We start from the raw sequence: 18995 nt of genomic DNA on the forward strand, positions 1-18995 counted from the left end.
CTCCACCTGGTCTCTCCAAAGGAATGTACTTTCTATGCTTGCCCTGGCAGATACTGCGTCGAATATTTTCAGAGCTGCAGCGTTTTCATCCATCGGGACGTCATGACCTAGCCATCGAAGCCGCTGTCTCTTAATTCGCTGAACTATGTCAATGTCAATATCAAAGCACAGTACCATAAATCTTCCGCAGAAACTTTCTCTCGAAAACTTGTAACATCGACTAATTAGATGTTGTCATCGTCCATGCCTCTGCACCATATAGTTTCACCGAGAGAGAACTTTACTTCTCAATTGGAAATTATCTACGACTTCAAAGGTATGCCTGTCAACAGTGGCGTGGGAGCCAAGTCCCGAGTCCAACGACTGTTTGTTTGATGACAGAAGATATTTCGTCTTGATGTCGTTCACTACCAGACTCATTTGCTTCGCTTTTATATCCAGCCTGTAGAAAGCAGAACTAACGGCGTGGATGTTGATGCCAATGATTGACATCATCGGTGAGCATCTTACTTATTCAAAATATAGCAGCAATAGTCAAGTTTCCGAAATCTCTTTTCTATAAAACTCGGATTGATGAATAAAAATACTTTCTTATGACTGGAAACATTTTTCAATCGGTAAAGATTTGTAGATCTGGAAACATAAACTTATTCTTCCGAAATTCTTAAAATCCTCTTCTATATTCTGGCTCACAGTGGGTTAACACAAAATTTCGGAACAACATGCCTACAACTCATAATTACTCTAGCATAAAGCAACAGGTTTGTTATGGTTATGAAATCTATATAATCAATAAATTATAGAATTATTATTCCGGTATTTCATCGCTACACGGGTACGTATAAACGCTACATACTATATCTTCAGAAAAAGTTATGCTAATGAAATCAACTAGTTTTTCACCATCAACCTTAATGTTTCGATGAATTTAGTTTGTGCAGCTATTGCTGTCAACACATTGGAGATCTGAAAATAACTTTACCAATTATTTTGCATAATGCATTTTACTACGACTGCACCCATTAAGTTATTGCTCCTACTAGGTGATAAAAATTTGATTTAATTTCCCCGCACGTGTGACATTGAAATGCTGACTTTGTACTTCGAAAGTAAAAAGTAAATAAATAAATTTGTGTTGCCAAGAAAACAGAAGGAAGACTCACATACTTGGTTATCTAGCTGCCATAACATTATTTTTCTACTTCTACCTGATGACGCTGGAAGCCCCTAAGCAATGCTTTCAGAGTTCAAAAAAAGTGTTTAAACAAATAAGTACCACCTTTACATAAATAATAAACTGTTATTAAACAGATAAGTATTGTGGATCACTATCTCAACGCTAAAAAGTTCTTTATAACTCTTTAAACTTTTGAAAAAAGATCTTCCTCAGTTTTATGCTCTTATTGTAGTATTCCTGAACCTCCTGAAACAAAAATAAGTGTCACATTTTTTCATGATACCTTAAAGGGTGGACTATTCAACCCATTAACCGGAAATTAATTTCACCAATTTCTTTAATTATGCATTACTAAGTAAACAGTTTATTAAGAGTAGATAACAACAATTAACAAGAATCATCAGTCTATATGTATATAACAACATTTCAAAGTCGATTTCAGTTTTGCTAACACGTTTGTCTATAACCTTTAGACACGGAAAATGGATGAAGGCAGATAAGCAGCGCCGGGAGCGCTAACTGGACGTGGTGCTGGTCGCGCAGTTGGAGAAGCAAAGTTGTGTACTGGAGCATCACCGCCATTGTAGCTTTGAGAATTGCCGCCCAATTGATCGTATTGAGATTGAATGGCACGCTGAGCGTTGGCCGCATCCTCGGGTGTGCGGTATTTGACAAAGTGCACTTCGGGCTTGTGACGTTGCACATCATTTTCAGCCTGTAATTTGTTAGCCAAATCGCCCAAGTTAGCTTGTTTCTGCAATACATAAATGGCGGTTCTTTCCTCGGCAGCGTGTTTGGCGAGATTGACAGCGGCCTTCTCCAAGCCATTGCCCTCGGGTCCCTTGATGAAGATGACGCGCAAGTTCTTTTTCAACGATTCGATCACCTGACCATTGCCGGCTGGTTCACTGAACTCATTTTCATCGGCAGTGTATGTGAAGAACTCCTTTTCGTACTCAGCAACTGGTGCCTGATAAACTGGTGCAGGTGCAGCAGGACCAACACCACCGCTGCCGCCGAGTCCACCCAAACTGCCGCCGAGTCCACCAAGACTGCCACCGAGTCCACCAACACTGCCGATACCACCTAATCCACCTGCGCCGCCACCGGGCGTAAATGAGAGCCCGCTATCGGAATGGCCAACAGGACGATAGTTGTAGCCCAATTTATCGGCGTAAGCAGAGGCTAATACACACAGGAAGATAAAAGCACGCATTTTTTATTCTTTATATTTTGGCACTTGGTAAATTATTTCACTATTTGGCTTGTTTTCGCGGTTGTCTCTTAAGACTCTGAAATGGTCGCGTTCGGAATGATTTGCCATCATCGAAACACCATCTTTTATACAAATCCAATTTCAAATTTTTATAAAAAACCCAAAATGCTTAAGTCTTTTTATTTATGGATAAAATATTTATATCTGTATCCAATGATATTTTATTCAGTTTCCTCTACTTTGATTAACCAAAAACGCTTGGAGCTGACTTCAATGGGCATATCGATTTTGAATTTTATTTGATGTTCCGCAACCTAAAGCTTCACGCTCTTCTTTGCTCCACTTGTCAACGCGCAGCTCATAAATTTGGCTTTGACTATAAATGAGCAGAAACGTCACTTCTACTTCAATCTTCTTCGATCGCTTTGGCCAAGCCTCTGCATATTTTAAGTCACCAAGTCTTCAAATGCAGTTAGCATTAAAAGTGTGCATGTCTTCAGCAGCATCCATTAAAAAACTTAATTTAAAATGACATGAGTCGTCACCACGACTTTTTAACATCCACCGCCTGATTTTCATCAAAATAAACACTAAATTCGCAATAAAGATTTATTATACTTTTATTGCACGCGTCAGCATTTAGCTTATTAAAATTGCTGCGAAGTTAACAAATCAATCGTAGACGTATGGCAACAGATTTCTGCTCATAAATATATTTCGGTAGCTCTAAATGTTCATTTATGCTCATGCAACAGTCCGTTACGTTTATCATTGCTTATGATTTTTAATGTTTTTTTTTCAAAGCTTGCATGGTTGTTGATATTTTTGGTTTGGTAAAAATAAAGTATTGCAATTTTTCTTTTTACACACCTACGTAATCTATAATAATACTTTAAATAAGAAAAAATGCCAACGAAGCTATGATACTCTTCACAAGTGCATTATTTATATTCTGTCAAGTAAATATCCGAAATTTATAAATAAACGAAAATTTTTCAATCATCAACCAAATTTATTTTATCGCCTACAAAGTAAAATCAATTTAAAGCGATGCACATGTGCCAACGCTTCTCCCAATCGTCAAAACATTTTGTTATAGGCACTTTCCGGGATGGCCTTCAACTCTCGCGTCGAATTTATTTTCATGTCTTGTTTTGATTGAGTCGAAACGTGTTCCAAGAAATGGATATTTCAGTGTGAGGAAAGGTAAAAGTCAAATGGAGCTAAATCAGGGAGATTCGGCACTTGTTCAACGATATTTGTTGAGTGTTTAAAATACACAAATACGTTAAAAAATTTTGTAAAATTCGACAAACACTACCGAGGTCGACTGACATAAACAGCTGCTGTTAACACGCTGGTTGACAGATCGCGCTAATTTTTGGCATCATAATTAAGGACAGTTACACAAACACAGAAAAAAAATTTACTTGTCTTCCATATAAGCGGGAGATGGGAGGGGGAAATGAAGAATTCCCGATACTTTCTTGAGAGAAAAATTATATTTTTCTTGATTTTGGACGATCGGTTTTAAAGGCAGCAATATGCCCTAAGAGGTTTGAGCAATTGCTTCGCAAATTATAGCGATGCCTAAAATTATAATCTAAAGTTTGTATTGATACCTTGTCAAATATAAAAGTTTTTCATAGAAGGATAGTCCCTTTCACTTGATTTCAGATGATTCAGACAACCGACCAGCTCTCTTGGTTAAGAAAAGAATGTTTTTTTTTTTTGAACTGCTCGTATTTATTTTTCAGTTCCGTCACAAAATTTCCTTGGAAATACCCTAAAAAAAATTCGAAAATTGCAATATTAACATTAAGCTGGACCCTCTGAGTAAGAGAATTTTCACTATAAAATACACTACAATCGTGAGTTCTTATCGTCAAATTCCTACAGATCAGAGGTACTTAAAAGCCAAATATCTCGAGAAGTATTAATGATAGCGCTTTTGACTTATAGCAAATCAAATTTCCTACAAATTTGTCATGTTCGTTTTTTCTATAGCTCTTGTCATTTACGAGATATATACAAACAAATGCGAAATTCGAGGAAAAATCAGGTTTAGAGCCCCTACTTCCTGCAATACTAACAATAAAAATTCTACCAAAGCAATGTCAATTATATTTGTCAAGTAGTGACGCGATAACCACGTTGTAGCACATTTTTCAATCGGTTTTTTTTTGACAGATCACGCGTGAGTCGTGGCAAGATGTAAGTTATTTTTGCTCGCTTTTGTTTGGCGTCTCATCATGGAAAGTCTTACTCCTCTGCACCTTTCAACTTTATTACGAAAATTCAGGTTCTGCAAAGTATATGTTTCATATGCTTCGCTCAATTTATGGTCAACATAATTGACCTATTTAGCGTACATCACCATCACTCATTTTGATCATATGCGTCGAAGACCAACTTGAAGAGATTCAAAAGCTGCCATTTTATTCAGAAAAAACAACGGTTTGGTGTGATTTGTGAGCCGGTGGAATCATCAGTCCATATATATGCAAAAATTATGCCAGTGAGAACATAACCGAAATGGCGACCGTTATCGCGTCATGAAACCCCACTATTTGATGCCTGAAACTGAATGTAGTAATCTAGACGATATTTGGTTATAACAAGTCATGTCACTTCCCTCACATCACATCAGTCAATGGATTTATTGAGATAATATCTCGGCAAGTTGATAAGTTCATGTTTTGGGCTCCTGCGGGAATATGTTAAGTCTAAAGTCTGCGCAAACAATACCGCTTCAAATTCAGCCCGTGGAGCATAACATCACGCGTGTCATTCGCCGGATTTATTTCCCATATTTGAAGAAGATAATCTTCAAAAAATATATGCAAAAAAATCGTCTTTCGAATGTTAATAAACATTTCGCATTATATTTGCAGTTTCTGTGTTTTTATTTTAAAAAGTAGAGAACCTCGAAATGGATCACCCTGCAAAAATGAACTACTGAGAATACTGCTGAGTAAAGAAGAAGGATTGCTAATTTTTCAGCGAACGTAACATTTACAAAAGTTTTTGGACTGACAAGGGGAGTTTTTATTGAAGAACACCTGTAGGAAAGAGGAACCAGGCAGAACAGATATTGAAGTTTTTCGCTTCTTCAATACATTATGATTAAGATGTCGAAACTTCTTCAATACGCGTAACACATTCAAATATATTGTATGAATGTACATACTATATACATACATGCTTAATATCCCGCCAATGTTAAATTAGTTTTTTATAAGAGATTTCCAAGACTGGAGAAGTATTAGCTTACTGAATGGGTTTTATACCCAATGAGATTTTTTAATATTTGCAAATTTTAAATATACACCAAAGCAAAGCTGATGTTAAAATAAAGTCATAAAAATTGGTACATTCAATGTGGAATCTTAAAAAAAGAATTAAAACAATATAAATATGAATAAAAAATCGTAATTTTATATATATTTAAATTTAGCAACAATAACAATAATAAGCGTAGTCCATATTCGTAACTTGGTTCAAACGTTTCGTAAAACAAACTTAACAAATCAGTTCTTTCAATTAGACAAAATAGATAACAAATGTGATTTGGTTTTATGACGTTTCTACTTAAACACGGATGATGGAAGAGGGCAAGTAGGAGTTGCGGGGAGCATGCACTTCGGGTGCTTGAACTGGAGCTTGGGAAGCAAAGTTGTGCACTGGGGCAACACCACCATCATGAGCTTGGGAGTTACCGCCCAATTGGTCGTATTGCGATTGGATAGCACGTTGAGCGTTGGCAGCATCCTCAGGTGTGCGGTATTTGACGAAGTGTACTTCGGGTTTGTGTGCGCTTTGGCTGTTGATAGAGTTGAGTTTCTTGGCCAAATCTCCGATATCGCTTTGTTTCTGCAAAACATAGATGGCGGTTTGGTCTTCAGCAGCATGTTTAGCCAATTGAAGGGCAGCGTTTTCGAGTCCACGGTTTTCAGGTCCCTTAATGAAAACAACACGGAGGTTCTTTTTCAGTAAGTTGGCAACATCTTGACCGGCATCAGCATCATCGAATTCGCCATCGGGAGCGGTGTAGGAGAAGAATTCCTTATTGAATTCAGCGGGACCTGCGGGAGCTGAGTATGATGGTCCTACGCTGCCGGAGTTACCGATATCACCTGAACCGCCAAGACCACCCAAACCGCCGCTTGAACCACCGAGTCCACCAAGACCACCCAAACCACCACTTGAACCACCGAGCCCACCGAGACCGCCGCCTAATCCACCAAGGCTACCATCGCTACCTAATCCACCCAGTCCTCCAGAGCCACCCAATCCACCAAGACCACCGAGTCCTGAGGAGCCACCTGGTGCAAATGAGAGTCCGGAGTCGGAGTGACCCACTGGGCGATAGTTGTAGCCCAACTTATCAGCGGAGGCTGCAGCCACTAAGCACAGGACCTGTGAAAAATTCAAAAAAAAAAAACTTTATTTTGAACATTTGCTTATCCACAGCAGCAATACTTACAATGAAGGCGCGCATTTTTTAGATTTGAGTTGTTACTAGTTACTTGTTGGAAATATTATTTGTTTATGATGATTTCTTGTCTGCGACTTTTCATATTTATACGAGCTCACATCAAATAATAATCTTATCAATTTGCTATTTCATCTTCGCATCTGTCGTCTGCTACATCGGTTGGACATTCGGATGAGAGTTCATTACCAATCATTTGGTTTTGCAACTCTCACATATTGCCGAAGAACTCTTTTGTATCTCATCGTCATTGTCATAATTAGGCATTTATTTTATGACAATAATTTGCACACACTACATTTTTAGTTATGTTTATGCTAATTCTTTCGAGCTTAGCGTAAAATTTATTCATATCTTCGGTCGGTCGGCAACAAAGTGTTTGATGTTGTTGTGCAATTATGAAATGCAGCTTTGTGTGCTATCTGCATACATATGTACATATAATAGTCTGTATATCATTTTCTGTATATCTCATTAAATGAGTGCATATCTTTGGCGTTCGATGGAAATCAGTCAAAAAATTATTTATATTACATATTTGAGAAGTCTTAATTCTGCTACCGAGCTCTCTTTCTCATATATGTCGCACAAAACAAACAACAACACGGACCACACTATTTTCCCGTCAAGGGTTTTGAGGATTATATTTTTCCTCCTTGTTTTTGTTTATAATACAGGGTTTCCAATAAGAGTGATATGACTTCTTTCTAATTTTTAAAGAAATTCAAATGTTTTTTATTCAGTGTGAAGTACAATCGATCCAATGCAAGTCAAATGGCCTCCACGACTTCTTTTGCAGGAACGAAATCGATGAACCCAATTTTCGAGTACTTTTTGTACTAACTCAAGGGGTATGCCATGAATAGCACGTTCAGTATTGACTTCTAAAACTTGAGGAGAGTCTGGTTTATTGCTAAAGACCAGTGATTTAAAATAACCCCAGAAGCAGTAGTTATGTGTCTTAAATCACAACTTCTTGGAGGCCATTCAATGTCATAATTTCTTGAAATAATCGAATATCCAAATTTTTCTCCCAAGAACTTGGTTCTTGCACGTGCCTCGTCTTATTGGAACCAGATCTTGTCAAAATTAACTTCTTCCAATTGCGCCCATACAAATTCGGTTATCATCGATCTATATCGCCATAGACAGTAATGGTGTCACCAGCATCATTTCGAAAGAATTACGGACCGTTGATTTCAGCAGACCAAAAAACTACACTAAACGGTCAATTTCGGTGAATGTAATTGTTGATGAATAATTTTTGGACTTTCTTCGCACCAGAAACGACCGTTTTGTTTATTTACCGCACCAATGAGATGAAAGTCAGACTAAGAAGAAGATGATTTTCTTAAAACAATCGGAATCGTTTTCAAGTTGTTCTAAGGTAAAATCAGCAAATTTACGTTGTTTACGGTGGTCCAATGACTTTAGTTCTTGAGTGAGAATAATTTTTATGGATGCCAGCTCAAACCCTGTCTCAAAATTCGCCAAGTTGTGGTTGAGAAGGTCCCAATGGCTGGTAAATTGCGGTCTTCAGCAACACTTGCTTGAACGGCAGCAATATATTCCTTACCTCGTGCGGTTCTTTGTCTTTTTGCACTTGAGCACTATGTTAAGAATAAATATTAAAAATGACCACAACGATACTTAGAAATCATATCAACCCTATTGGAAAACTCGGTATATAGCAGCCATACAAAAGTGGGATCTCTCATAGAAAGCTGCTTTCTTCTTTTCATGGGTGGTGTTTTTACGTGGCGGATCTCAAACACAGCTCACAACCCTGTGTAGATATGATTCGCCTTCTCACTTTAGCACGCCTTCAGACAGATGTTGTTTGAATATCCAGGGGATAATGGGCCTAACATTGTAAGTCGTGAACTGCATGAGCCAAATATAAAAAAAATCGTGTCTGGCCACTCCCAAGCGTTTGACACTCAATGGACTTTCCTTCATGAGCTTCTAAACAGGGTTCCATCATTCCGAAGAAGAAGCTGTCACACCAACTGAATAATCGAAATTAAACCCTTGTATGGAAAACTCTTTTATCTCACTAATTATATTTATAAAAATTTGTTAAATTTTAGTTTTCGAGACAAGCTTTGAACAACATTTTTCAGATCGGATATAGCATATATGATTTATATACGTACAAACTGACCGATCAAAATCAAGTTACAGATCTTCTTATACCCTTCTTTGATATAATAAATGCTCTGGTAAAGGATATTTAGTTTCGGTAAGGCGGAGTCATTGTTTTTTAAACCTAACTATTAAATAGCATTTAAACTAATTTTAGCTATTATTACACTTTCCGAGAGAAGCTGCAAATGATTAACTACGAATAATGTTTTAATCGGCATATGCAATTTTCTAATTCGTGAAAAAACCGCTAATGAATGGCGCCAAGCAATTAATCTAATGAGTTAAACAACCAATCATTCACGCTACGATAAAAGGCCAATTAGCGAATTATCTGGTGGAATGTGAGACATGAAAAAACGAATTCATACACATACATACATATGTATATACACGTATTTATGAACATTTCTGTATACTTAGCGATATGTATCGAAGAGTATTGCATATGCAAAACTGTTCCATATGTGAGCATGTAATTATGCGCTCTTCAGAGATACTTATTTACCGTTACTTATAACGGTATAAACAACTTTATGCGAGTGACACTATTTTTAGCGATGAATTCGGCTGAGCAACTACTTGTTGGCGCATTTTAATTATTATCAGCCATCAGCCGTTCATAGACGTCGCAGACATTATCGCAGCATCTATATCTCCATATCTGTTTATCTGTGTGTCTACTTCTCGCGAATTTACGTCAAACGATGCATAGCGACATCCAACATCCGACACTCGATATCCGATAGCACAAACGATTACCAGCTCGGCTGATCACTTCCGGTGCGACTTTTAGAGGTCATTCCACCCGCATAGTTGGTATGAGAAACACATTCATTCACACAACCAAAGAAAAGTGGCTATAAAAAAATGCATAATAAAATAAATTTCGACCGGCGGCAACGAACAACAAAGCGCCAGAAGGAAACGCCAAGCGAAGTGAATTTGGCGAAACCGGTTTATTTGCATACAAGTTTGTATTTTATCGCGTGTATTTCTATAGATGGGGACATTGAATGGTCGGATCAGTTGGCAGAGCAAACAATGGAGGCAATTAAACACGATAGAAAATTAATAATATGCGACGGTAAAACAAAAAAATAAAACAAAACTGTTGGAATTTGCTCAGAATTAGGTTTATAGGTTTGAGAATTGGTACAAACAAAAGAGCTCAAGGCCGTTTATTTCACAGGGGCTGGTTACAAACTATGCTCTGGATGTGTAAGCGTCGTCACGTGAACAGAAAGTTCGAATTTTTTTTCGATGGTAAGTTCAAAGAAGAGGAAGAAAGGAAAATGTTGGTTTAAACATTTGCGATGAAAAATACAAAACTTGTTGTTTTTGTTGTTTTAGCGGCGGTAAACATTCCTGAAGTAATTTTGGGGAATAGTGACGAGTTGACAGTGCTTGGCCGAAGAAAATCCGGGTACGTTCCATGTTGCACTTAATGGACTACATATCTTCACCTAGAATCCAAACTACCGTGACCACTCATATTGAAACTAAAGTTGAGTTTTGGATATAAAATAGTTATAAAGTGGTTAAAAAACAGTCATATATATATTGGTTATAAATTGGTAATAAAATGGTTATATATTAGTTATATATTGGTTATAAATTGGTTATAAAATGGTTATATATTAGTTATATATTGGTTATAAATTGGTTATATCTGAGAGCGAAAGCTGAAAATTTAATGCTACGTACACGTAATATGTATGATGCAGTGAATCATAAGCAATAAAAAACTCAATTTCGATTTTATTGATGATACGTTATCTTGGATTTTATGTGACGATATATATATATATATATATATATATATGTATACATTATAATATATATAATGGATTACAAATAAGTTCGTTTATCCATTGATTATGCAAAGCATTTATATTTAACAAAATATTTGACATTTTGTTGCGCATAAATTTACTCTAGTTTATAAATAGCAGCTAACAAGCCAATTAACGTTTGAGAAAAGAAAACAGATATCATCTCTGCTAGTTATTATTTATGCATATTTTGCATATTTCATTTCGCACAAGCACGAAGATGCCAAATTACTGGCGCCTAGAAGTTTTGTTGAATGCATTTCAGCATAGTTCGAATGCAATTTGTTATTGGACATCAGAAAACTCAAACTCTGCAGAACAATTTTACGATCATATAAAAGTGAAACTACTCAAATACGTTAATCATTCCAAACACAACCATTACTGAGTAATCATTCAACTAAATACAGCTTCAAGCCAACTTCAACTCCTTTAAAATGCGTGCCTTCATCGTTCTCTGTTTGTTCACCGTTACCTGCGCGGATAAGTTGGGCTACAACTATCGCCCTGTAGGACACTCAGACGCTGGACTCTCGTTTGCACCAGGTGGTTCCTCAGGACTCGCAGGTCTCGGCGGCAGTGGCGGATTAGGCGATAGTGGGTTTGGTGGATTAGGTGGCAGCAGTGGTGGACCTTCTGGATTGGGTAGCTATGGTGGACCAGGAGGTGCAGCGACACAAGTTTCACCTTCTTACTCCGCACCCGCAGCTGAATTCGATAAGGAGTTCTACACCTACAGCGCTGATGAGAATGACTTCAATGAACCTGCCGGCAGCGAAAACCTGGACGCTTTATTAAAGAAGAATCTGCGTGTTGTCTTCGTAAAGGGACCCGAAAGTAATGGTTTGGAGAACGCCGCCCTCAATCTTGCCAGACTTGCTGCCGAAAAGAAAACAGCCATCTATGTTCTACAAAAACAAGCCGACTTGGGTGATTTGGCCAACAAATTGCAGTCTCAACACGACCTTACAGGTCACAAACCCGATGTACACTTCGTCAAGTACCGCACACCAGAAGACGCTGCTAATGCCCAACGTGCTATTCAATCGCAATACGATCAATTGGGTGGCAACTCTCAATCGCACGATGGTGGCGCCGCACCAGTTCATGACTTTTCGTCTCCTGCCGCGCGACCAGCTGCCCGTCCAGTAAGTGCTCCAGGTGCTTCATACTTGCCTTCCTCGATTATCCGTAAATAATTTAAGTATAATTGTGGTTAATATTTTTCTGAGATATAATTCTAAGGCTCTTTGTTATTGTTTTTATACTGTAAGCTCATTGGTAATAAAATTTTGTATTTTTGTAAAAAAAAAGGTTATTTATTGAACGAAGTTTATTTGGAAAATTGCTTTGCATACACTTCCTGTTGATATCTTTAAGAGACATAAATAAATATATGTTTATATATACATATGTATTTTGGGTAAATAAGCTAAAAGTCTGAACTCAAAGAAGGACTAATGTGGCGCAACCAAAAACTAAGTACATAGCTACACACTCTACAGTTAAAGGGGGTGACATATTTCTTGCTACGAAAAATCAATGATTTTATTAGGTAAATTGTACATTCTTAAACCCTTTGGAATGTATAGACAGCCTTCGACCATTTTTGGCTGAGTATTGTCCCATCTAGGGAGCGCTATTCGTGACAAGAGCAAGTTCAATATTTTTTCTGATAACTTGTTTTTATATTGTGAAGGCAAATGTGATATCGATAATAGGCATAATTGTTATTTAGTTTGGTTCATCATAAAAGTGGCATGAGTCAAACTTACTGCCCATTTTTTTAACGAAATCACATGTAATAATTTATCCACGCCATGAATCAAAAAAAAAGGGATGGTTAGTGGTGGCTATTTATTTGTACCAACTTAAAGCGAATGTTTTAAATAGGCAAGTCAATGCTTCGATTTGGATCAAAAAAGCACCGTCTTGGGGTGAGGCGACGAAAACGGTTGTCAAACCAGTATTGATGCTTGGGTAGGAATTGAATTTGTTGTATTGGTAAAGACGCCCCACTCTTAATTCGCATCCAAAGTTAAGAAATTCTTCTTTACTGTATATAATTTAACCGTCTGAGAGAAGTAGTCGCTTGAAAGAGCCCAACTTTGGCAAATAAGAGAGGAACTGTCAAGCGTCAGTACATCGCCAGGCTACATACATCGGTAGTGATTCGCCAAAAGCTCTGGGAGCTTTGGAGGTTCTCCCCCATACCAAGCACCAAATGTATTACTGTTCAAGGCGAATGATATTGTTAGTGAAAAACTCGCCTCAGCAGTGCAGTAAAGAGAATATTGCAGGAGTTGCTGAGAGACCAACGAAAAACTTAAATAAATGGCTTTTAGAAAGAAGTATAATAAGAATACATACAACTTCGGGTAAAATCTTCAAAAATATTATTTATTAACACTAATCAACAATCAATAACAACATCAGTCTGCATATATTCGTAGTCAACAAAATTACTAGTTACTTCAAATCTCCTTAGAAGCGGAGAATAGAGGATGGCAGATAGCCGGGAGCGCTAACGGGACGTGGTGCTGGGCGAGCTGCCGGAGATGCAAAGTCGTGAACTGGAGCAGCGCCACCATCGTGCGATTGAGACTTTCCACCCAATTGATCGTATTGCTGTTGGATGGCGCGTTGAGCGTTGGTCGCATCCTCGGGTGTGCGGTATTTGACAAAGTGTACTTCGGGTTTGTGACGTTGCACATCGTTTTCAGCCTGTAATTTGTTAGCCAAATCGCCCAAGTCAGCTTGTTTCTGCAGCACATAAATAGCGGTCTTCTCTTCTCCAGCGTGTCTGGCGAGGTCGACGGCAGCTTTTTCCAAGCCATTGCCTTCAGGTCCCTTGATGAAGATGACACGCAAGTTTTTCTTCAGTGATTCGACGGCATGACCATTATCAGCTGGTTCGCTGAACTCGCTCTCATCGGCTGTGTATGTGTAGAATTCCTTTTCATATTCAGCAGTTGGTGCATTGTACGAAGGACCGGACTCTGCTGGGCCAACACCACCCGATACGCCACTGCTGCCGGGACCACCGAGTCCTGAGGAGCCGCCTGGTGGAAATGACAGTCCGCTGTCCGAGTGTGCCACAGGACGATAGTTGTAGCCCAGTTTGTCCGCAGAGGCTACGGCGATGAGGCAGACGACCAGAAAGACACGCATTTTGTATTAATTGCTGGTTGTATAATTTCGAAATCAATAGTAGATGTATTTAGCTCTCAAAGGTTTACTTTGAACTGATTTACTCCTTGTGATTCGGCAATATTTATATGAATCCGAGCGGCTTCCTAAACTCGAAAGATGTATCGAGGTTGCAAAAATGCATTTGATTGCTGCAATTTATTTCCAAATTATCGTAGGATACAAAAACAACACTTATCTGTCGCATTCAATTATAATCTAAAGCACCGAAAACTGTAAAGAAACTACCAACAACTTTTATTTGATATTAGCGCTCTACTTACCAATAACTGTCTAATAAATCAGGCTTTATACTGCAGAGACCATTCGCATTTTCGTTAATTCCGAAGAGTGCCTTTGATCTGCTAAACGTTGGTAGCGCTTTTGATAATGCGTCCATATTAAATTAAGCGTTCACATAGAGCTAAAAGAAACTTAGAAACAAAAACCCAAGCAAAAAATTATTAAAAATTCATAGGGTTATTGAACCCAGGTGGTAATTGCAGAAATTGAATTTGAACTATGTGTTTCGTTTTACAAAAATGTTTGCTAAAAATGTGTTTGTGTATTTTGGAAAAAATATTTTGTTCGTCAAGGTTTATTGACCCCCTGTATAGACCATGGCTTTTCCATATTCACTAAACAGGGCTGCTAAGATTTGGATGGTGCTTTGTTTTTAACTCAAGTAAAAGAAATTGCCCATCGCATTTCTTGAACAGCGGTGTGAAGACTGAAACCCATCGTCAACAAACTGATTGGACCTTATGAGTGTGGCTACTTCTACCCACTGTATTTTCACCATCCGCCAAATCTTGGAAAAGACCCGTGAAAGCAAGATCGACACACACCTAATACGGCTGCTTAAGCTGATTTTGAGGAACTCCAAAAGCTCCGTAAGGATCGGGAAGCACCTTTCCGAGCTGTTCGATACCAAGTGAGGTTTCAGAAAAGGAGGCTCCCTATCGTGTGACTTTTTCAGTTCATTGAGGATAAGGAAGCGAAACGTATGAGTCTGGTAGTGAACGAGGGCAAGACGAAGTATCTCCTATCATTAAACAAACAGTCATCGCATTCCCGATTTGGCTCCCATGCCACTCTTGACAGTCATAACGAAAACGAAGAAAGACCAAACTCTAAAAGTCCCTATTATTCCCGTCCTACTATATGGTGCGCAGGCATAGACAATGACATCATCTGATGAGCCAGTCTCATTTCGTGTGAAAGGTTTTGCGGAAGATTTATCGTCCTTTGCGCATTGGCTACGTCGAATAACGCAGCCGACGGAACGATGAGCTGTACGAGAAATACGACGACATTTATATAGTTTAGCGAATTAAAAGACAGCGTCTGCGCTTTCTAGGTCATGATGTCCGGAAGCGCACTCTCCAGCTTTTAAGGTTTTCGATTCATAATCCACCCGAGGAAGTAGATAGTGAGGAAGATCTCGTTAGAGAGGAGAGATCAGTTGAAGAAGGACCTTACTACCAAAAATCTTCTTTAATTTAAAATTATGGATTGTGAAGCAGAAGCATTGGTTGAAGTAAATAAAAGATTTTACATAATTTTTGAGCAAATTCTTCGCTTTGCATTTCATTTAAAAAAATAATATTTTATATAACAAAAAATACATAATAAACACCAACAATTAAAACAATCAGTTTACATTCCATATTCCAAGCTTAACTACAAACACTCTTCACACTAACTCTTACGCACGGAATAAGCGCAGAACCGACGAAGGCAGGTAGGAATTTGCTGGCGCTTTAGGTGCGGGACCTTGAGCAATAGGAGCACGCGAAGCGAAGTTCAACACTGGCGCTACACCACCGTTATGAGCCTGCGATTTGCCCGCTAATTGGTCGTATTCCGATTGAATGGCCTTCTGGGCATTGGCGGCATCCTCAGGTGTACGGTACTTGACAAAGTGTACTTCGGGCTTATGGCTCTGTTGCGACTGGATGTTTTGTAATTGTTGAGCCAAACTGCCGATGTCAGGTTGTTTGGTAAGCACATAAATGGCAGTCTTATCCTCAGCAGCCTGCTTGGCTAATTGTACCGCGGCATTCTCAAGACCCTTATTTTCAGGTGCTTTAATGAAAACTACGCGCACATTTTTCCTAATACTGGCAATTTGTTGCCCGGCGTTATCGTTATTGAATTCGTTTTCGGGAGCGCTGAAAGTGTAGAACTCTTTTTCGTATGTGACTGGAGCAGCTGGACTAACTGAAACTGGTGCACTGGAACCAGCGCCGCGACCCGAATTGCCGCCAATGTTTGAACCGCCAATGCTACCCAAACCGCTGGAGCCACCAATACCGCCAATACCACCAAGTCCACCTAATCCGATCGAGCTACCGTGTCCACCAAGGCTGGAACCACCGTTTGCACTCAAACCGCTGGAACCACCACCGCTGTGTCCCCCTATTGCAGGACTGCCACCGCCGGCTTTATAATTGTAACCGACGTCAGCGCACACGGCTGCAGCCAGAGATAAAATAATGAACGCACGCATTTTTTCGATTAGTCTTCTGATTCCACGACCTTTGATTCACACTCGAGTTGCTCACTTAGAATGCCTAAAAAGTAAAATTTACTAAGCTTATATACTACATGTAAGTGTCTTGAGTTCGAACTTGCAAATGCAAATTTTAAACCATCAAAGTGTCCCAAGTGTACACGCCTCAATCTGCCTAATTCGGCTACAAGTTCATATCGTCCATAATTTGGAATCGAAAATCACTTTATTTTGTTTTTGTTTTATTGTTATTGTTGCCCTTTTAGTTTGAATGTGCATTATTTTCTTTATTTCAGCCGCCTTACAACCTTCTGTGTCAAGTTGCTCACAAAAGACTCGGAGAAAATTTATTAAATTTATTTAATTCATTTATCTTGATAGGCCCGTTAATGTCAAGTTACAATGCTGCAATAGCCTCCATTAGTATTATAATATTTTATAATAACACAAACAAGAATCTATAAGCATGAAAAGCGTGTAACTGGCAAAGGAAGCAGCGGGAGATCAAAATACTTCGACTCTATCAACAAGAAAACAAATCGATATTGACCTCACACTGCGCTCTCTCATATTGTTATACCCAGCGTACAAAATATTATTTGTTGTGAATTTTATTGGGTAGTCGAAAAACTCATTGTCTGTAGGTGTCGTTGTCAAGTTTAGGGAGACGGTGCTATATCAATTCGTATAGCACAACAATGGTTCGCTCACTTCCATTCTGGAAATTTCGATGTGAAAGATGCACTTCGCTCTGGTCGACCTATCGTTGAAAACGTTGATGAAATTATGGAAAAGATTAACCTGAACCGTCACAAAAGCAGCCATGACTTCGCTAAGAACTCAACATTCATTATCAAATGGTTTTGAACCAAGGCTGACTACAAAAAGAAGCTCGATGTTTGGTCACCACATGAATTTTCTGTGAAAAATTTAATGGACCGAATTGACATCTGCGATTCTTTGCTGAAGCGAAATGAAATCGAACCATTTCTGAAGCGAATGGTAACAGGAGACGAAAAGTGGATCAAATACAACAATAATGTGCGAAAAAGATCAAGGTCCAATCGTTGTGAAGCTCAACAATTGGTCGCAAAGCCAGCATTGTCAACTCGAAGGGTTATGCTGAGTGTATGGTGGGATTGGAAAGGAATCAACCACTATAAGCTGCTCCAGCCTAGTCGAACGATTGGTTCTACATTTTTCTGTCAACAACTGATGAGACTGAAGCAAGTAATCGGTAAAAATGACCAGAACTGATCAGCAGAAAGGATCTCGGCTTCCATCAGGACAACACTAGACCACATAAATCTTTGATGACTCGGCAAAAACTGGAAAAGCTTGGCTGCGAAGTTTTGATGCATCCACCGTATAGCCCTGACCTTGCACCATCGGACTACCATTTGTTTCGGTCAATGCAGAACTTCCTTAATGAAGTAAAGTTGACTTCAAGAGAAGCCTGTGAAAATTACTTGTCGCAGATTTTCGCCGAGAACCCATTAAAGTTTTACACTGGTGGAAAAATGTTTCTAGCGGAAAAATGACAAAAAGTGTTCGACCAAAATGGTACATATTTAGTTCAAGTTCATTATAAACATAAAAAAAATAAGTGGAAATTTGATTAGAAATACGAAAATCCTTTTTCGACACTCCAATATTAAGGTATTTTTAAATAATATACTTCTTCAATACATTGCGAACCGTCTTTAGAATCTGAGAAGCTCAAAACTTCATAAATTTGGTTGAAAATTAATTTGAAAAAGTTTCATGGACCATTTCCGGAGACAGAAATACCGTAATACCGCAATACAATACAAGCAGTCTGAAGTCGGGAGAGGCTCCAGGACTGTCCCATCATCCCATCATGAACGACCACAACAACACCTTTTATATGAAGTTCTGCTCACATTAACCACTCTACAAATATCCAACCACATTGCTATACGCGTTGGGTATAAAATATTACTAGAGCCTCACAAAGTAGTATTTAAGCATATTTTCTACAGCAAAACGATTGCTGCGCTTTTGACATAATGACTTCTTCATTTAAATATCGCCGAATGTAAATGTGTACATTATGGAATTATAGCCTTTATATCATCGTTTTATTAAATATCTACAAGCGATTATGAATTTATAATGATATTAATGGTGTCTGCACCTTAACTAAAACTAGCATACCTCCAAGTTCGCTTACATACTCTAGCGGGCAAACTTGTTTTTTTTTTTTTTGTTAGACTTAAAGAGAAGCCGCTGAGGCTTAGGCGAAAAATTAAAAAACAATTTACACTTGACGCGTTGCCCACACAGCGCTCTTATTAGTAACAAAAACAATTTTTTCAGGGTATGGATTCAATTTTTATTCAGTTGCCATTGACGATACTAAACTGCGAATAATAAAAACATAACGGAAAAAAACTAAGTCC

General features: G+C 38.5%; 5 protein-coding genes across 5 annotated transcripts; 1 reads left to right on the forward strand and 4 right to left on the reverse strand.

Annotated features, from left to right (window-relative positions):
* Positions 1-1515: 1515 nt before the first annotated feature.
* On the reverse strand, positions 1516-2500 carry LOC105222617 (homeobox protein SIX3). The gene has a single exon (XM_011200005.3). The coding sequence runs from the start codon at positions 2391-2393 to the stop codon at positions 1647-1649; it is 747 nt and encodes a 248-aa protein (XP_011198307.2). The 5' UTR covers positions 2394-2500; the 3' UTR covers positions 1516-1646.
* A 3323-nt stretch (positions 2501-5823) lies between these two features.
* Positions 5824-6939, reverse strand: LOC105222619 (glycine, alanine and asparagine-rich protein-like). Its single transcript, XM_011200006.2, has 2 exons — positions 6880-6939; positions 5824-6812 (listed from the first exon to the last, which is right to left on the reverse strand). The coding sequence occupies exons 1-2, from the start codon at positions 6892-6894 to the stop codon at positions 5985-5987; spliced, it is 843 nt and encodes a 280-aa protein (XP_011198308.2). The 5' UTR covers positions 6895-6939; the 3' UTR covers positions 5824-5984.
* A 4158-nt stretch (positions 6940-11097) lies between these two features.
* LOC125776183 (uncharacterized) lies at positions 11098-12139 on the forward strand. The gene has a single exon (XM_049447093.1). The coding sequence runs from the start codon at positions 11306-11308 to the stop codon at positions 12065-12067; it is 762 nt and encodes a 253-aa protein (XP_049303050.1). The 5' UTR covers positions 11098-11305; the 3' UTR covers positions 12068-12139.
* A 1109-nt stretch (positions 12140-13248) lies between these two features.
* On the reverse strand, positions 13249-14188 carry LOC105222620 (uncharacterized). Its single transcript, XM_011200007.3, has one exon. It carries the CDS (start codon positions 14037-14039, stop codon positions 13353-13355), a length of 687 nt encoding a protein of 228 aa, XP_011198309.2. The 5' UTR covers positions 14040-14188; the 3' UTR covers positions 13249-13352.
* A 1421-nt stretch (positions 14189-15609) lies between these two features.
* Positions 15610-16633, reverse strand: LOC125776181 (merozoite surface antigen 2, allelic form 2-like). Its single transcript, XM_049447091.1, has one exon. The coding sequence runs from the start codon at positions 16567-16569 to the stop codon at positions 15766-15768; it is 804 nt and encodes a 267-aa protein (XP_049303048.1). The 5' UTR covers positions 16570-16633; the 3' UTR covers positions 15610-15765.
* Positions 16634-18995: the final 2362 nt, after the last annotated feature.

This window comes from Bactrocera dorsalis, chromosome 2 (assembly GCF_023373825.1).
Source record: "Bactrocera dorsalis isolate Fly_Bdor chromosome 2, ASM2337382v1, whole genome shotgun sequence".
Classification (NCBI taxonomy): Eukaryota; Metazoa; Arthropoda; class Insecta; order Diptera; family Tephritidae; genus Bactrocera; species Bactrocera dorsalis.

Coding starts and splice junctions, on each gene's coding strand:
- LOC125776183 (XM_049447093.1), top strand. CDS start 11,306: ATGCGTGCCTTCATCGTTCTCTGTTTGTTCACCGTTACCTGCGCGGAT.
- LOC125776181 (XM_049447091.1), bottom strand. CDS start 16,569: ATGCGTGCGTTCATTATTTTATCTCTGGCTGCAGCCGTGTGCGCTGAC.
- LOC105222620 (XM_011200007.3), bottom strand. CDS start 14,039: ATGCGTGTCTTTCTGGTCGTCTGCCTCATCGCCGTAGCCTCTGCGGAC.
- LOC105222617 (XM_011200005.3), bottom strand. CDS start 2,393: ATGCGTGCTTTTATCTTCCTGTGTGTATTAGCCTCTGCTTACGCCGAT.